Source organism: Podarcis melisellensis, assembly GCF_964234715.1.
Source record: "Podarcis melisellensis genome assembly, chromosome: 3".
NCBI lineage: Eukaryota > Metazoa > Chordata > Lepidosauria > Squamata > Lacertidae > Podarcis > Podarcis melisellensis.
This window is the reverse complement of record NC_138530.1, coordinates 45,539,293-45,554,746: the sequence shown is the minus strand read 5'-3', so window position 1 is coordinate 45,554,746 and position 15,454 is coordinate 45,539,293. Positions and strand designations below refer to the sequence as shown.

At 41.2% G+C, this 15,454-nt stretch overlaps 1 protein-coding gene across 1 annotated transcript in view; it reads right to left on the bottom strand.

Moving 5' to 3' along the window:
• HEATR1 (HEAT repeat containing 1) overlaps positions 1 to 14,068 on the bottom strand; it is a 34,754-nt gene extending 20,686 nt beyond the window's left edge. Inside the window, exons 1-16 of the mRNA XM_081906743.1 lie at positions 13,929 to 14,068; positions 12,700 to 12,850; positions 11,083 to 11,299; positions 10,619 to 10,760; positions 9,164 to 9,265; positions 8,406 to 8,546; positions 7,605 to 7,816; positions 7,025 to 7,158; positions 6,490 to 6,598; positions 5,978 to 6,088; positions 4,997 to 5,114; positions 4,580 to 4,687; positions 3,053 to 3,148; positions 2,366 to 2,460; positions 1,447 to 1,658; positions 815 to 936 (exon numbers count right to left, since the gene is read on the bottom strand). Of these exons, the coding sequence (XP_081762869.1) occupies positions 815 to 936; positions 1,447 to 1,658; positions 2,366 to 2,460; positions 3,053 to 3,148; positions 4,580 to 4,687; positions 4,997 to 5,114; positions 5,978 to 6,088; positions 6,490 to 6,598; positions 7,025 to 7,158; positions 7,605 to 7,816; positions 8,406 to 8,546; positions 9,164 to 9,265; positions 10,619 to 10,760; positions 11,083 to 11,299; positions 12,700 to 12,841 (2,061 nt within the window). The 5' untranslated portion in view covers positions 12,842 to 12,850; positions 13,929 to 14,068. The remainder of the gene's footprint in view (positions 1 to 814; positions 937 to 1,446; positions 1,659 to 2,365; positions 2,461 to 3,052; positions 3,149 to 4,579; positions 4,688 to 4,996; positions 5,115 to 5,977; positions 6,089 to 6,489; positions 6,599 to 7,024; positions 7,159 to 7,604; positions 7,817 to 8,405; positions 8,547 to 9,163; positions 9,266 to 10,618; positions 10,761 to 11,082; positions 11,300 to 12,699; positions 12,851 to 13,928) is intronic.
• Between the last annotated feature and the right edge of the window lie 1,386 nt (positions 14,069 to 15,454).

The following is a 15,454-nucleotide window of genomic DNA, read 5'->3' as shown; positions in this document are numbered from 1 at the left end:
GCATCCTGTTCTCAAAGATGCCTGTGGAAAACCTGCAAGCAGGACCTAAACACTGTCCTCTCTTGAGGTTCCCAGCTATTGGTGTTGAGAAGTGTTACTGTCTCTGACTACGGACGCAGAGCACAGCCATGATGGCTAGTATCCTTCCCCCTCCATGAATTTGTCTAATTCTCTTTTAAAGTCCTCCAATTTGGTGGCTATCACTCACATCATTAGTAACCACCCTCCGGAACATTCTCTCTTGGGTAATTCATGAGGCAAACAGTGATAAGCCCCTCTTTAAAAGGTATCTGTTTACAAAGTTTCCCTGGAATGTAACTCTTAATTTTTAACATGTCTTTGTACACTGCTCAATTTTATTTGTGAGATACAACAGGCATTTTGCTTGTTTAAGGAAATGTTACTGAACTTTGTTGGATTTTTGTTGCGTTCATTTTTATAGAAACTGCTTAGAGCTTTTAAAATAGGAGGTGGTATAATTTTTTAAAATAAATAAATGGCCCGAGGGACCATGGGGTGTTGCTGCTGTTCAGAGCAGACCATATCAGGGACAATAATTTTGCTCAAGGGAGCTTCGCATATGCTTGCTCTGCATATTTCCTTCAATGTGAGGCAGTGCAAATTGTGCAAAGTAAGCTTTCCATGTCCATCATTCAGTCTGGGTTTCAATAACTACAGTTTGCATCTTCCCGATCTATGAGTTGCTTTATTGTGATAATGCCTGAGATCAAGGAACTTTTTAATCTACTGGTCATACAACTTAAATAACAGCTTTTTATTTAAAAGAATACTGTATTGTCAATTATACACATACCATCTGTAAAGTGAAGGAAGAATCCTCTGAATTTAGGTTCTGTGACAAGAGGCTGATCAGTTTTGCATTAGATGCACCTATCACATCTTCTGACTTAGAAACTTTAACCACCTTTTTGAAAGCTATTTCACCAAAAAGCAAAAAATAGCATTAATATATCAGACACAACATCAAAAGCAGTATGGTTAAAGACAATGGCAGACTGCCTAAATTCTGCAAAACCTTTGCCTTCAGCATAGTCTTCTTCACTTCATGTTCAAAAATGCAATGTCATTGATGTTTTTCTAAAGTCATATCAACTGTACATTTATCCCTGCCTTTTTTTTTTACTGTAAGAAATTATTCCACATTGCCAAAGACTTCTTCTTTGTATCATGCACACTTTAAAAATAATTTTTTAAATGAAGAAAATGCTATTATAAATTTTCTTTGACTGTAACCTAAGTTTTTACCGATAAAATGTTTCTGAACAATAAAAAATAACAAAAACAAAAATATCTTGCTTCTTTTTGAGCCACATTTTTAGGGCATTTTTAAAAGAAAAATGTAAGTTTGATATCTTGTGAATAATGCTACCAAAAAACCTGTGTCACTTATTTTAGGAACCCATCTTTTTATTTTTAACGGCTTACCTTCTGGCCAGCCTTTCAGCAAAGGATGTAGGGAGCAAAGACCAGAATCTGCTACACAACGTGCCACTTTCCATTCAGCAGAGTTAGAATCACTGCTGGTTATGACTATAAATGGCAGCGCCTTTAGGACTAATTGGTTTAAGAGCTCTTTATTCTCTTTAAGAATCTCTTCTTTGATTAAAAGGTGTATTGCAGCCTCCAGGATCTTGCACCTAGCACACACATGGAAGAAAGAACAATGGGTATTTTTAGACAACATCTCCAAAATCAAGTTTTGCAACACAGTTCCCCTTCCTAAAATATTTTAATATTGGCATGTTATTTAATATGATGGAAGCTGATGACTGCATTGCTGAAGAGCATCTACTAGCAGAACTTATTAATACAAGTTTTGTATTGTTTGGAGAAACGTTATGCTCTAAAACACAAATCCCAATTTCTTGCATTATATGCTATGGAAGATGCTATATATTTAACTCTTCGTTTATTGCTAGGAAACCTGCCACTGCCTCTTTTTGAGTAACTGAATCCTTGGCTTCAATCCAGTGGAAGAAACGGGGATGAGATATTTATCAATTCACCAGTGCCATCTGCCACACTATTCTGGAGTTTCCCTCTGAAGAAGATGCTGCAGAGGAAAGGGGGAAATCAGCCAATGCCAGCAGAAGTCTCTGTTAGATGGGAACCACTTAATTCATATTCCTTCAATACACAATAATTCCACAATAATGCACAATAATTCCAGAATAAAGTAACAATATACCACTAAATCAGCAAAGTATATTGTATAACCTGATCTCCAGACAAGAAATTAAATGAAATTTGTAAAATAACTAAAATTCTGAGAAGGTATGAAGAGACCCTTAGCAAAGGTTGCCTTTAAAGAATCCAAAAGGGAACTGTAAAAATGAACACTTACCATTTTTCATCCTTTGAGAGGTCAGCTCTTTCAAAAAGACACAACAGACTGAAGCCAATTTGTTCATCAAAAGTCTTTGAATTACGCAGCCAGGTCTAGAAAAAAAGGAACCAGTATAAAAAAACCCACATATGCATGGACAAAAACTAGAAGCAATTGTGTAGGTCTAAAGCAAAATTTCAGGTTTACTAAAAAATATTTTCAAGAAGTGCATTTTATATTCATGGGACATTGCTTTTGAAGAGAAAAACCTAGGGATTTCTAGATTGCTCTGTGAATATTGTTATTAAACTCCTCTCTTTCAAGGGAGAGAAAAGGAAAACTCTTGAATTTTAATTTAGTGGCAAGACAGAACATTGGTCTCCACTAAAACTAAGTGAACAAAGCCATAACATGTTAAGAGGATATCTACACCCACAACCTGGAATAACTATCTAAACACTTTAACTCCTGAGCGTAAGAACTGTCTACGTTTGCTCTCAAACGCATTGTGATAGGACTGCAACCTAAGAATAAGCGATGAAACTGAGAACTATCAAACATACTTTAGTATGATATTTATCTTACTGCATGGCCGATACCAAAAAAAGAATGCTTTTCCAGAAACGCACGCCATCATAAGTCAGGCAATCACAAATGATAATAAATACCAAGAATTTCTGGGCCCTTGAAGAGATGAAGGCCTACCTCCAATGTACCAAGAGATGACATAATCACATCTAGATTATCATCCTTAAGTCGTGCTAAAATTGCTTCTTCTATAAAGGAGTCGTCAAAGCCTTCCTGAAAAGAGAGGAAGGGCGAGAAATCATCATACAATTCAATTACATACAAAAGACGTGGACTAATACTTTTAGTAAAACGCCAATTCCAGTTCAGAAGCAGACACAATATTATTTAATTACACATTACTTATGACAGTAAGCTGCAAGACAGATGGTCTATAGAATCACAGTTGTAGAATTCATATGGCAACAGACTGTGTCTAATGACATAATCACAAACTATAATTAGCCAAAGGCTTTTCTGTATTCCCATGATCAGCCTCACAGCGTTGACTGTACATCATGCTCAACACACAATAATCGGAAAGAGTGAAGCATAGTAGAAACTCCGCTCCTCTCCAAAATACTAGGCCCAGGAGGAGTGGTGAGAGAACAGTTGGCTGCTCATGTTCAGAGGCTAAATTAGGAAGTAGCTTGCATGTTGTAAAACAATAACAAAAGAAGGAAGACGTCTGATTGGGGAAAAGCTATACAGTCAGGGGGAAAGCTTCAGGTTGCGTTTTTTCAGGTTACGGACCGCCGAGACACGGAAGTACCGGAAGCGGATACTTCAGGGTTTCGGCGGTCGCGCATGCGAAGCACTAAATCACGCTTTGCGCATAAGCGCCGAATCGCAACCCGCAGTCTGGGTTGCAAACATGCAGGTTCAATCCCTGAAATCTCCAGGTATGTCTTCAGAAGATGCTGCCTGAAACCTGGGAGGGCTGTTTCTGGTCAGCATAGACAATACTGAGCTGGATGGACCAATAGTCTGACACAGCATAAAGCAGCTTCTTATGTTCTAATCGCCCATCCCAGTAGTTGTTGACAATGATGGGTTGGATCCAGGCTTGCACTCAGAAGAGGAAGGTAGGATGGGAGAATGAATGTCAATGACCCCTCCTTCCTAATGCAGTGCCATGAAGATTTGCTTCAGGGGTTGGGGAACCGTATGGAACACTAGGACAGGTGGCACAGGTGGCTTCAGGAGAAAGAGATCAGTGAAAATTGCCTCCCACAGAACTGGAGGTTTTTAAGCAGAGGTTGGATGGCCATCTGTCATGGAGATTCCTGCATTGCAGGGGGTTGGACCAGATGACCCTTCAGGTCATCTATGATTCTATGAATTTCCTCAAGCTCCCCTTGCATCATAGTCCCTTCTGTGAAGGAATAGAGCCCTTTTGTTTGTGAAATGGACACTCTGGATCCAATTAAGCCAGTTTCACCTTTTTACTGACATGAAGAAAACAGAGATTTGACTGTCCCTTAATGTTAACAGATAAAATGAAGAGTCAATGAGATATAAATACTGGGAATTTACCTTTGGTTACTGTAAAGGTACATTTTTCTGTTGCCACCGGCACACTGCTTGCTAAATCAGTTCAGATCCTAATTTTTAAAAGTGCAAGAAAAGGGGGAAAAAAAACAAAAACCCAAAAGGGAAACAAACCTTTGATGCTTGAATGATTTCTTTCAATTGCTGAACAGCCAGAACTCTGACCGCTGGCTGCGGATGATTCAGGCTAAGCAGCAGAGACGTATCGGAATCTTCTAGAAACTAGGGATACAAATGAAGATTACTTGAGCTGCAATCCTGTACCCACTTAACAACAAGTAAGGCCCACTGAACTCAATGGGATCTACTTCTGTGTAGACATACAAAGGATTGAGTGGTTACTGTGTTAGCAATGTATATATTATTCATAATAATTCTGAAAATGCCTTGATTTCATCAATACTGATAAGATGCAATAACAATGCAGTCATCTTTCATTTTACAAGGATTTTTTTTTACCACACTCACTGATTATAATGCTGGTACGGAAACACATTTAAAAAGAAGAAATCTCGAGGATCTTTGACTTACCTGGTATTTACCACCACTCATGGAAAGAGAAATAAACTGGTGGAAGAGATCCTGCTCCTTCTGATTTCTAACATCTTTCAGATATTCCTCCAGTACCAAATCTAGTGTTGCAGAATATCTGCCACAGACAGAGGAAGAAGAAGAAAATGTTTTCCAGAGAGCATTTTAGGGCAGTCTATTCTCCTGAGTTTCAGGGAAGGTAAAAATTATTTTCAAGCTATTATAAAGACACCGGGCGGTATTCAGCAAACTTGATCCCTCAGCATAAGGACTTCTGGCTGCCAACAGAACTTCCTCTCCCTCTCCTCTGCTCCAGGGATTCCCCCAGTCACCCAAAGCAAATTGGGGAACACTGTGGGATGTGTGTAGGGGGGAAATCCTTGTGCTAATGGAACAAGTGCATTGAATACCATCTATTAGCCTGTATTAAACACTTACATTTAGGGCAATAATTTATATACATCTAAAACACCGAAGAGATGCTTACTGTAAATCAGAAACTAATCTGTTATCAAGCTATTAAGTCCCTAATACTTTTAGAGCATTAGAACGTACTCAGTGGCTGCACCTAGGCTTTTAAATTCTCTCCCGAAAGAGCATTGTTTTGCATCCACCTTGAAGCCTTATGCACAGGGTAGCTAAAACCTTCCTCTTGAGGAGAGATTTGGGGCCATGAACCTCCCCCTAACATTTGGGAGCATGCACAAGGGCATAAAATGTAAAGTACCTACACATTTAGGTTACAAACTCAAGGCTCATGTATACTTTCCATGCCCCTTGACAGCAGCAACCAGTCTGGTGCCCCCTCCAGATGATGGACCAATCATTCCTGACTGTTGGCCACACTGGCTAGGGATGATAGGAGTTGTAAAGTCCAAGAACGTCTGGAGGGGAGCACATTGACCTTCACTGCCCTATGACCCCAGAATACTGACAACAAACATATTGATTTTAACAGGTAACACATCTCTCTCCACTTACTTTTTTTCAAAAAGCCTGATTAGAGGAAGCAGCTGCTTATTCATCTCAGCCATTTGGCCAGGATCAGAGTCACTCTCTACACCATACGAGATATACCCTTCCAGAAATTTACTGAAGCGGTAAGAAAATGAATAAATTATCACCTTACAGAAATATAACAAGCCATTTACATTTTGACAGTTCTCAATTCATTTCAAAAGCTAGTAATTAGATTTTATTTCCCTTGTGAGCTTCTTCGTTTTAATAGCAAGCCTACATGCAAAGGACTTTTCTCTCTCAGTGCCAAACCTGAATACATTATACAGTTATTTTTATTCACATTAATGCAATGGAACTTAAAATATGAATGTTTTCATTTTCCAAGTTATGGATCTCTGCTTGTGTCTAGAATAGGCAATCGATATATTCTTGAAAGTCACATTTCAAGATGAAAATGCGTCAAAATCTACCTGATGCTCTCCAGATCACCAAGGACAAGAAATAAACTCACTCAACAGGAGAGGCTAGCTTACCAGGCCAATAAACGATCCAAATCTTTTTCTAAAGGTATACTTGTAACTATAACTTCTAGATGTTTTATGGAGGTTTCATAACCAACCAAGTCAGATTTCTCTTCCATTTCTGAAAAAGGTAGATAGGATAAATACATTGTAACTATTTTTTATTTAGAAAGAAATACATTTACATTGAAAAGTTCCGTATGTTTAAACTGTACTGGAGCACAAATAAAATTCTGAATTACAGCAGAATGTAGTATTTTCTGTCCTATGTTGGTTCCATGCCCCTGTAAGAAATATCTTGTTTCGCAGTGATGGCCAAACTTGGCCCTCCAGCTTTTTGGGGACTACAGCTCCCATCATCCCTAGCTAACAGGACCAGTGGTCAGGGATGATGGGAATTGTAGTCCCAAAACAGCTGGAGGGCCAAGTTTGGCCATCACTGTGAGGCTGGCTGACCCCAAAATAATTATGCTTCTAAGGGGAAATCAAACACCTGAGCTCCTATATCTCATTCACAAAAGCAACCACCAGGAATCCATTGACATACCTGTTTTTCCATAAATAACCGATTGAACTAGGTGTGGCAAGAGGTAATGCAAAATTGGACTGACATCGTGAGCTGCTGAAATTTCATGAAGGATGGCAATCACATTGGGAACGTTACACAGATAGGTAAACGGCCTGCACAAAAAAGAAAATACCAAAAGCAACCATAAACATGTGTGCGCTCTTAACAGTTTGAAGACGTTTAATCTGTTAAGTCATTTGTTATTAAGGTGACTAAGCAGTGGACTCAGGGCAGCTGGTTATCTTCGAAGAGCCAGGAAATTAGCTGCTCTTGTTCTTCTGCACGCAGTAGTAAGCATTCCCACTGGCCAAGGAGTTAAACTGGATTGCTCCGATCAGCTTGTAGTTGCCGCTTCTTTGCAAAATCCTGGGAGATACGCAACAGCATGCAAGCAGCCTGGCCACTTGCTGGTAGGCAGTCCCACTTTACTGTCCTGCTCTTGCCAATTCTTACAACTTTGCTTAGCAGCTGGGCAATGCTACTCTAGCCACTCCTCTTAACTACTTGATCAGTGCATCTTGTATGTTGGGGCCTCCTGGAAACAGAGAGCTCAACTTACTTTTTCCCAAGCCCTTCCTCCTTCTGACTCTGTAGCAGGATGATGAGGCAGCCTAAGCCCTCTTTGATAAGAGAGGGCATTTTGGTCAAAGTCTTGCTGATTTGCAATGCCAGGGAACGAACCAGAGATACTTCCATTGTCATCTTCACAGCCAACTGGCTTATGATCATGTAGGTTGCTGCTCTGTAATCCACCAAGGTCGACTTCAAACCCTAGGGTGAGGAAATATTTTTGACAATTTGACAGAGAAACAGGGCAGGTCTTTGGGAGGAGTATTTAACAGAGTATTCTGGAAGACTCACATCTACAAAAACTTTAAATAATATCCACTTCGCAAACAAGGCAGCTCCTGCTTCTGAAAAGCAATCCCATAACTGGGGTATTGCCAATAAATACAGTAAAATTTCTCACTACCAGTGGCTACAACACTGAACTTGATTTAACACTGAAGTCCCATTGGTGACCTGGCAACACCAGGGATGAGGATTATAAACAGGCTTGTGCTCTCAGGTGATAACAACACACCCACCCCAATATATAATACTGTACAATTCAAATACAGGTGGAAAAAGTAATAGCTGAGAGAACGTGAGAGACTGACAATCATTAAGTATCATTTTCATATAATGCTGGTGCATCTGGAAACCATGACAACCTCAACAGGCTTTCCCTTCAAAGCCAACATTCAACATGCGGCTAGTTAAAAAAAGGAAGTCTCTGTTTATCTACTGCAAAATACATGCCCACAAACCAAAACTGCAAATTGAAAGAGCAAAATTGATCACTTCTGGAAAACTGTACCTTTTGGATATAAGGAAGCAGCCTGGAAACTAGAGAGTCTGTTATACGTGCTGCAGCCCCAAGAGCAGACACAATTGTAGAGGCATAAAAAGTAAACAGGACTCTCAGTTGTGATAAGTTCCCTGGATATAGTGAAAAGGCCTAGAGAGAGAAGTGAGATGTGTATTTAGGATAATGATAAAACAAAGGCAAAAACAACACTTGTATGGCATGATTTGCTTTCCATACTGTATTGAGAAAGGTTGGGCTAGCTCACGTACTTGCCAGAGATCCTGTACAAGTCACACATGTTTTAGCTGACATTCCGGCATTGCCAGGGGTGGACTAGATGACCCCTGGGATTCCTTCCAAATAGGGAGAAGCTCACCACCCTCAAGCACATGTACCAGATCCCCAGTTGGTAAGAATGCAAATGGACCCCAGGAAATTCCAATTGCCTAACAAGATAATAGTTATTTCCCATTGAGGAATGCCAAACTCCTGCTTAAAATAATGCATTTGCCAGGGAAATATCCTTCATTAGAAGAAAAATAAATAAATCATGAAGGATCAGCTAAATGGATCCAATAATTTTATAGTGTGATATTTGGTAAACACAGCCATTGTTCAGGTCTGCCCAGCATAAATGGGCTGAAACACAATAACTGCTATTTAGAATTTCTAAACAATTTTCCTTTCCTTTCAGTGTTTCACTGAAGTGGTATTTAAACAAGTGTGGAGAACATCAAATTGACACTACCCTGGAACAGCACACCAACCTTTAAAGATTTTGTCACTAGACTGCATATGAAATCCATGAAACCCAGGTCTTTGTAGCAGTGTGTGATCAAAGTTCCCCTTGCAAGAGGGACTCCTGGTTTCTGCAATTGAGGAAAAAAGAAAGGATCAGAAGAGAAAGAGAAAAAATTGTTAATTAAAATTCAGACAGAAAATACAGAAAACAATAAGTAGTTCCCATTATCATAAATTCAAGGCACTTTACATCACAGAGAATAATCCTCCATCTAGTTACACGAATCTATGTACCACGGATGCCCATGGTATTTGCAAACATGCCGCTAGCTATATGTGTGCAGCCATGTGGTTAAACCTATAATAGTAATTTTATTATTTATATGCCACTCATTTGACTGGATTGCCCCAGCCACTCTGGGCGGCTACGCATCAGGGAACTCCCAGCACTGTTGCTGGACCAATCACTTTCATTCTAAACTACCACAAAAGTTTGTTGTGATAATACCAATTGGGGGGGTGGGGTGTGAGTGATTATGTAAGCTGTTCTGAGCTCCTTGGAGGAAAGATGGGGAAATGTACTATAAATTAATATGTTTACTCCATGCAATTCAATAGGAATTATTTTCAAGTAATTTTGTACAAGACTGCAGCCTACACTTGCCAGTACACATACATGAAATTGTGTTGCTAGTTACAAGTAAATCAGTGGAAGACTGAACAGGCATAATAAAAATCCTGGTTTATTCTGTTTAATGTATTGAAAGGTATAGTCAACAATATGGAAAAAGCAAAACTTAAAAAGCAGTGAAAGTATACAGCAGAAATAGGGAATCTGTGGCGCTAGGGGTGTTGTTGGACTACAACTCCCATAATCCCAGACCAACAAAAACGCTGGCTGGGACATCAGATGTCATATTTCGTCCATTGCCCATGCTGGCTAGGCTTGATTGGATTTTGAGTCCAATAATATCTGCAGGCCACAGCTTCCCTGTCCCTGGCATACAGAGAAAAATGTACATAGTCGAAAGGGAACTGTAAGTACGGGGCCAAAGAAGCAAGCCATTCAATTTAGTAAGTTGACTCTGACCAGGCCCACAGCCAACGTGCAAAGAAGGCAGATAAACAAAGGTATGAGCTCCCCATGAAGTTCCAAGTGTCAAAACCACTGATGAGGTTATGATGCAGACAACCAGGGATAATACAGTAGAACCTCTACTTACAACTGCCTCCACTCACAGACATTTCAAGTTGCAACCACAGCAAACCCGGAAGTAATTGGCAGGTTTGCACTGGAGTGGCGATCGCCATTCAAACCTGTGCAGAAGTGGGCAATTGCCACCTGTGCACAATGGCGCCTCTCCCAGAGACCCGTTTCGCCATAAGGACGGGCCTCCGGAACGGATTGTGGTCGTGAGTAGAGGTTCCACTGTAACAGTATTAAAAATATAACAACATATATTCATCTTTTGCTACTTCACCTGAATTGGATACAGCCAATGCCACCTTTGAGTTGGGTCACTAATTTTCAGAAGCTGGATAACTTTCACAAACAACTTTGTCTCATGATAGGGCAATACACAGCCGATCAAACTGTCCTGGTTGTACAGATGGATATGGAACCTAACAGACATAACACAAGCACATGATTAGACATAGGAGTTTCTGTGTCAAATACATTTACTTCACAATAGCTCCTACCGGTCACAGTATTGCCCGTCTAGCATGGGGCAGTGCTTGAGAATGATTTGCAAATGGCAGACCACAAGATCCAGCCTCACACAATATAAAGCGAAAGTTGATTACACATCTCAACTGATGCTATAACCTCTGTTCCCTGAACTGCCCTGAAATATTGCCCTCTTGGGACAACGCTTGTTGTAACTTTCCCGAAGATGTGGGTAGTTTACTACAATCAAGGCTTAGAGGTGCATGAATGAATTACCTGTGAATCAGCCACTCTAGGCACTTCTGCGCTGGTTTGAGCATGAAGTAAGGAGACAAGTGAATCAGGAACAATGAAATATTTTCATCCAGCTGCTGGTTTACTGCCTTTGTTTGGACACTGCGTTCCAAACCTTTGGACTTTTGACTGAAAAGTGTCGGCTGAAAAATCTCAAAGGAAGGATCAATCCCCATCAGCTCATCTAGCCCAGTGCACCCTAGGAAAGATATTGGAATACTTTCAGTACATCACACAGTTTTACGAGCCTGTCCAGTCAGTGACAAATCATTCTATGCAGAGGATCCCTGGCGATGAAGCCACATGGGGCAAATAATGCTTGATCCATCAAATGCACACATACAGCTGCTAATTCACATTGGCCAGAATCATAAACCAGGTGTTACTTTCTCCACGCAGATGCACTGTAGAGCCATGGAGCAATTTACTGATATCTGCACAGGCTCAAGGTACAAACAACACAATTGTATTTATTATATTTACATTCTTCTTTAGAAGTGAACTTGGTTTCTACTACATGACATTGTTCTTTTAATCACCCCAGAACCAACTAAAATGCAATCTCTCACAAGATTATGCAACACAAGTTTCTTGTAGGTTTCTCCTTAAACAGTGCAAAATGGGTAATGATACTGGCTGCAAGTAGCAAGGACCTTAAGGCTGTTGCTTATATGGGTGTGTGTGTGCTGGGGGTGGGCTTTCACTATTGTATCAGATATAAAGGTAAAGGGACCCCTGACCATTAGGTTCAGTTGTGGCCGACTCTGGGGTTGCAACGCTCATCTCGCTTTACTTGCTGAGGGAGCGGGCGTACAGCTTCTGGGTCATATGGCCTGCATGACTAAGCCACTTCTGGAGAACCAGGGCAGTGCACGGAAATGCTGTTTACCCTCCCGCTGGAGTGGTACCTATTTATCTACTTGCACTTTGACGTCCTTTCAAACTGCTAGATTGGCAGGAGTGTGAGATATAACAGAAGTGTAATACAGAATGCCCCTAATTTGTTATTAAACATACAACCTGAATTAAACAGCTATCGAAATAATGTTAATTTTCTTCTCACAATTGCAAGGTTTTATTTTTCTCAGGCAACATACTTTTGAGCAAGAAAGAGCTAGGAGAATTCACCCTTTCTACACAACAGTTTGTGAACTGTTTATGAATTATCAGCCAAGGTTAAAGGTAAAGAAATTCCTGCTTATAATCCTGAGTTGAATATGAAATTCACCAAAACAATCTTACTTCATTTGGAGCAGCAGAAAACAGATGACCCTTTATGGTAAATTGACAATAAACCTTGTTCAGAGTCCACAAATGCATTCACCAGTGGTGAGCATATTCTGCACTGAGCAGACATATGGTCTTTCACTGAGTCCAAACTGAAAGGTGCATTTCTGATTTCATGCTCTATTTTGGAGAAACAATGCCTGACCCGTGTTTCTGATAACTCCAAAACTTAAGCCAGCATGAGAGACAATATCTTCTTCCTCCGTATGTGAAGACAGTTAGCAGTAACCACAAATTTTGGCTGGTTGCATAGGCCAGCCAAATTTATTGACCCCTCAGGCATCATACAAGACCCTTAAGCCCCTCACTTACCTATTGCAAAAAATGTATCCCTGTCAATATTGGCAGCTTCCTTACAGTCAAACAGTAGTGATGCTACTTCACTTCGAGACAAGAGACTGGGGTCATTCTGAGGGAGCGCAAGGCGCTTAAGCTGGTGAGCGAGGGATGTCATTTTTTAAACCTGTGGGGAGGGAAATCAAAGGTTTTAACAGATCTAGGAACTATTAGATAAACCAGAATTTATTAAAAGAATCTCTAGTTTTGAACCAATTTGCCTATTAGCAAAATCATAAGTACAGTGGTGCCTCGCAAGACAAAATTAATTCGTTCTGCAAGTTTTTTCTTCTTGCGAGTTTTTCGTCTTGCGAAGCACGGTTTCCCATAGGAATGCATTGAAAATCAATTAATGCGTTCCTATGGAAACCGCTTGCCAGGCTGGCGGTGCGGAGAAGGGTTTTCTCCCCACCGCAAGCCTTCAGGACAGGTACGGGAACAGAGGGGAAGGGGCGCAGCGCTTCTCTGTTCCTGGGGCTTGCGGTGGGAGGAGGGATTTTCCTCCCCACCGCCAACATTCAGAACAGCATTCTGGTGCAACAGAACACCATGACGGAAACCAGAGTGCACAGAAACGCCATTTATCTTCCCACCGCAGCAGTACCTACTTATCTACTTGCACTGGTGTGCTTTTGAACTGCTAGCTTGGCAGCAGCTGGGACAGAGCAACAGGAGCTCACCCCATTGCAGCGATTTGAACCACTGACCTTCTGATCAGCAAGCCCAAGAGGCTTCAGTGGTTTAGACTATAGCGCCACCCATGTCCCTTACATGACCTATAACCATTAAAAGGGCATGCTCACTGTCTATATATATTGCATCCTTCTCCCCAACCCCTTCTTCCTATGCTATGAAGCCAGAGTTGGGGCTTGACAAAAAACCTTCTTGAAAGCTTTCGAGAAAGATGGACTGCAAAGGAAAAACTGGCCGTGAAAAATGGCTGATACTAAGAGCACAGCAAAATGCAAATGAATGACAAATATTCCATAGTCAATAATGAAAGTGGGCCTGCAGTTAATATAATGAATCAAGACTCAGACGTAACTCTTCAGCGACTGATCAAATGTTGCAGTGCTGCACGAGCAGCTGAGCCTCGAAAGGCAATGGGAGACCCGGGAAGAAAGGAGCTTAACTGTTCACGGTATCTGAAGCCGCTGCTTGTTTCGTGCTGAGAGAAGGCGAGATCTCGAGAGGAAAGGACTAACCTGGGACGCTGCCGGTTCCCACGGTGCTTCTTTTTCTTTTCCCTCCACGTGGGAAGGTCCACCAGGTGTTTCACCTATGACCCGGAAGCCAGAGAGGGGACTCGTGCTTCCGCTTCCGTCGTTAGAGGGTAATGGCAAGGGTAACGGAGCCGGCGTCTTTCCCTTCCTCCCACCCGGTCTTTGCTCTCTGCTGCCCCCGCGAGGCCTCCGCCGCCACTTGGCCGACTGATGCTGCTGAGAAGGGAAGAATTAAGCAAGGGAATGCGCAATGAATTCAGCTTTGTTTGGGGACTCCGCTTGTTTATTTATTTATTATCCATAGTTAACGTGAAATCTGAAAGACAACATTGGTATACCATTTTCATTTTGCAGAGGAACTTTTTTTTTGTATGTGTGTGTTTTTGAAACAGCTCATTTGCTTCAGTCGGTAAAACCTATCAGAGTTGCTGGGCTTAGCCCACCACCGTGCTTTGCCTACTGTCATTTTTATTCTTTTTGCTGCCAAAAAAGGGTGGGTTTTTTTTGAGGAAGGGTGAAAAAACTACTTGAGGGGCCGGATTAGGCCCCGGAACAAGGGACTAGCCATCTCTGAACTAGGGAATAAGCTCCACTGAACTGTAGGACATAGTTTAGTAAAAACCCATAGGATTGCAGGATTGCCAGATTAAATTCAAAGAAACGGGAAAACTGCGCAATTTGGTTTTCTCCACTCACAGAGAGAGATCCCCATAACAGCTACTTGCTCTCCTCCCTGCCGTGAGCACACATGCAGGTCACTTCATTAGGCAATTATAGAAAATGGCAGTCCTATGCACACCTCTTGCATCCACATCCAATCTCTCGCACTCGGCATGTGCTCCCTAACCAAGTGGAATAAGGGGGGATGGATATGGGAATCAGATGTCGCCCATTCCCCGTGTGAACTCATGCCTGCTTGAACTGGGGGAGAGAAAGAAAAAGGGCTCTTTACACCTTAGGAGATTCTTCCATCACATTCACTCAACCAACCTAGGGAAGGATTGGATCTTATGTTTGCACAGTACTGCAAAGAAGGAGACATTATTAAAATACAAATTAAACTTATGTGCCATCTTTCACAGGAAGAATGAGAAGCATTGAATCCCCAGGCACAGATGTTGGCTTGTATTGCTGCGATGATTTAGAGGGTAATTCACACTGTGCCTCCCACTTGTTTTAACCTTGGGATTACCCCATAAATCATTTTGCATGCTGTGACGCCAACAACACAGCACATCAACACTCTTCCTAACAACACATCTATATTATTGTGCATCTTTTTCTGAATAGAACAAGGCTGCTGCATGATCATTTTAAATGTAATTTACTGTGAAAATGCATGGCTTGTAAATTTAAGAGACAGGTGACACATTTTCTGTGAAGAAAATGAAGGGAATATTAAGGGAATGGCGGGCGCTGGATAATAGGAAAAAGTGATAAATGAGAGAGCAGAGATTCCTAGGTGAGAATTTCACCAGAATGAATGTGTAATGGAAGGCAATGCACAG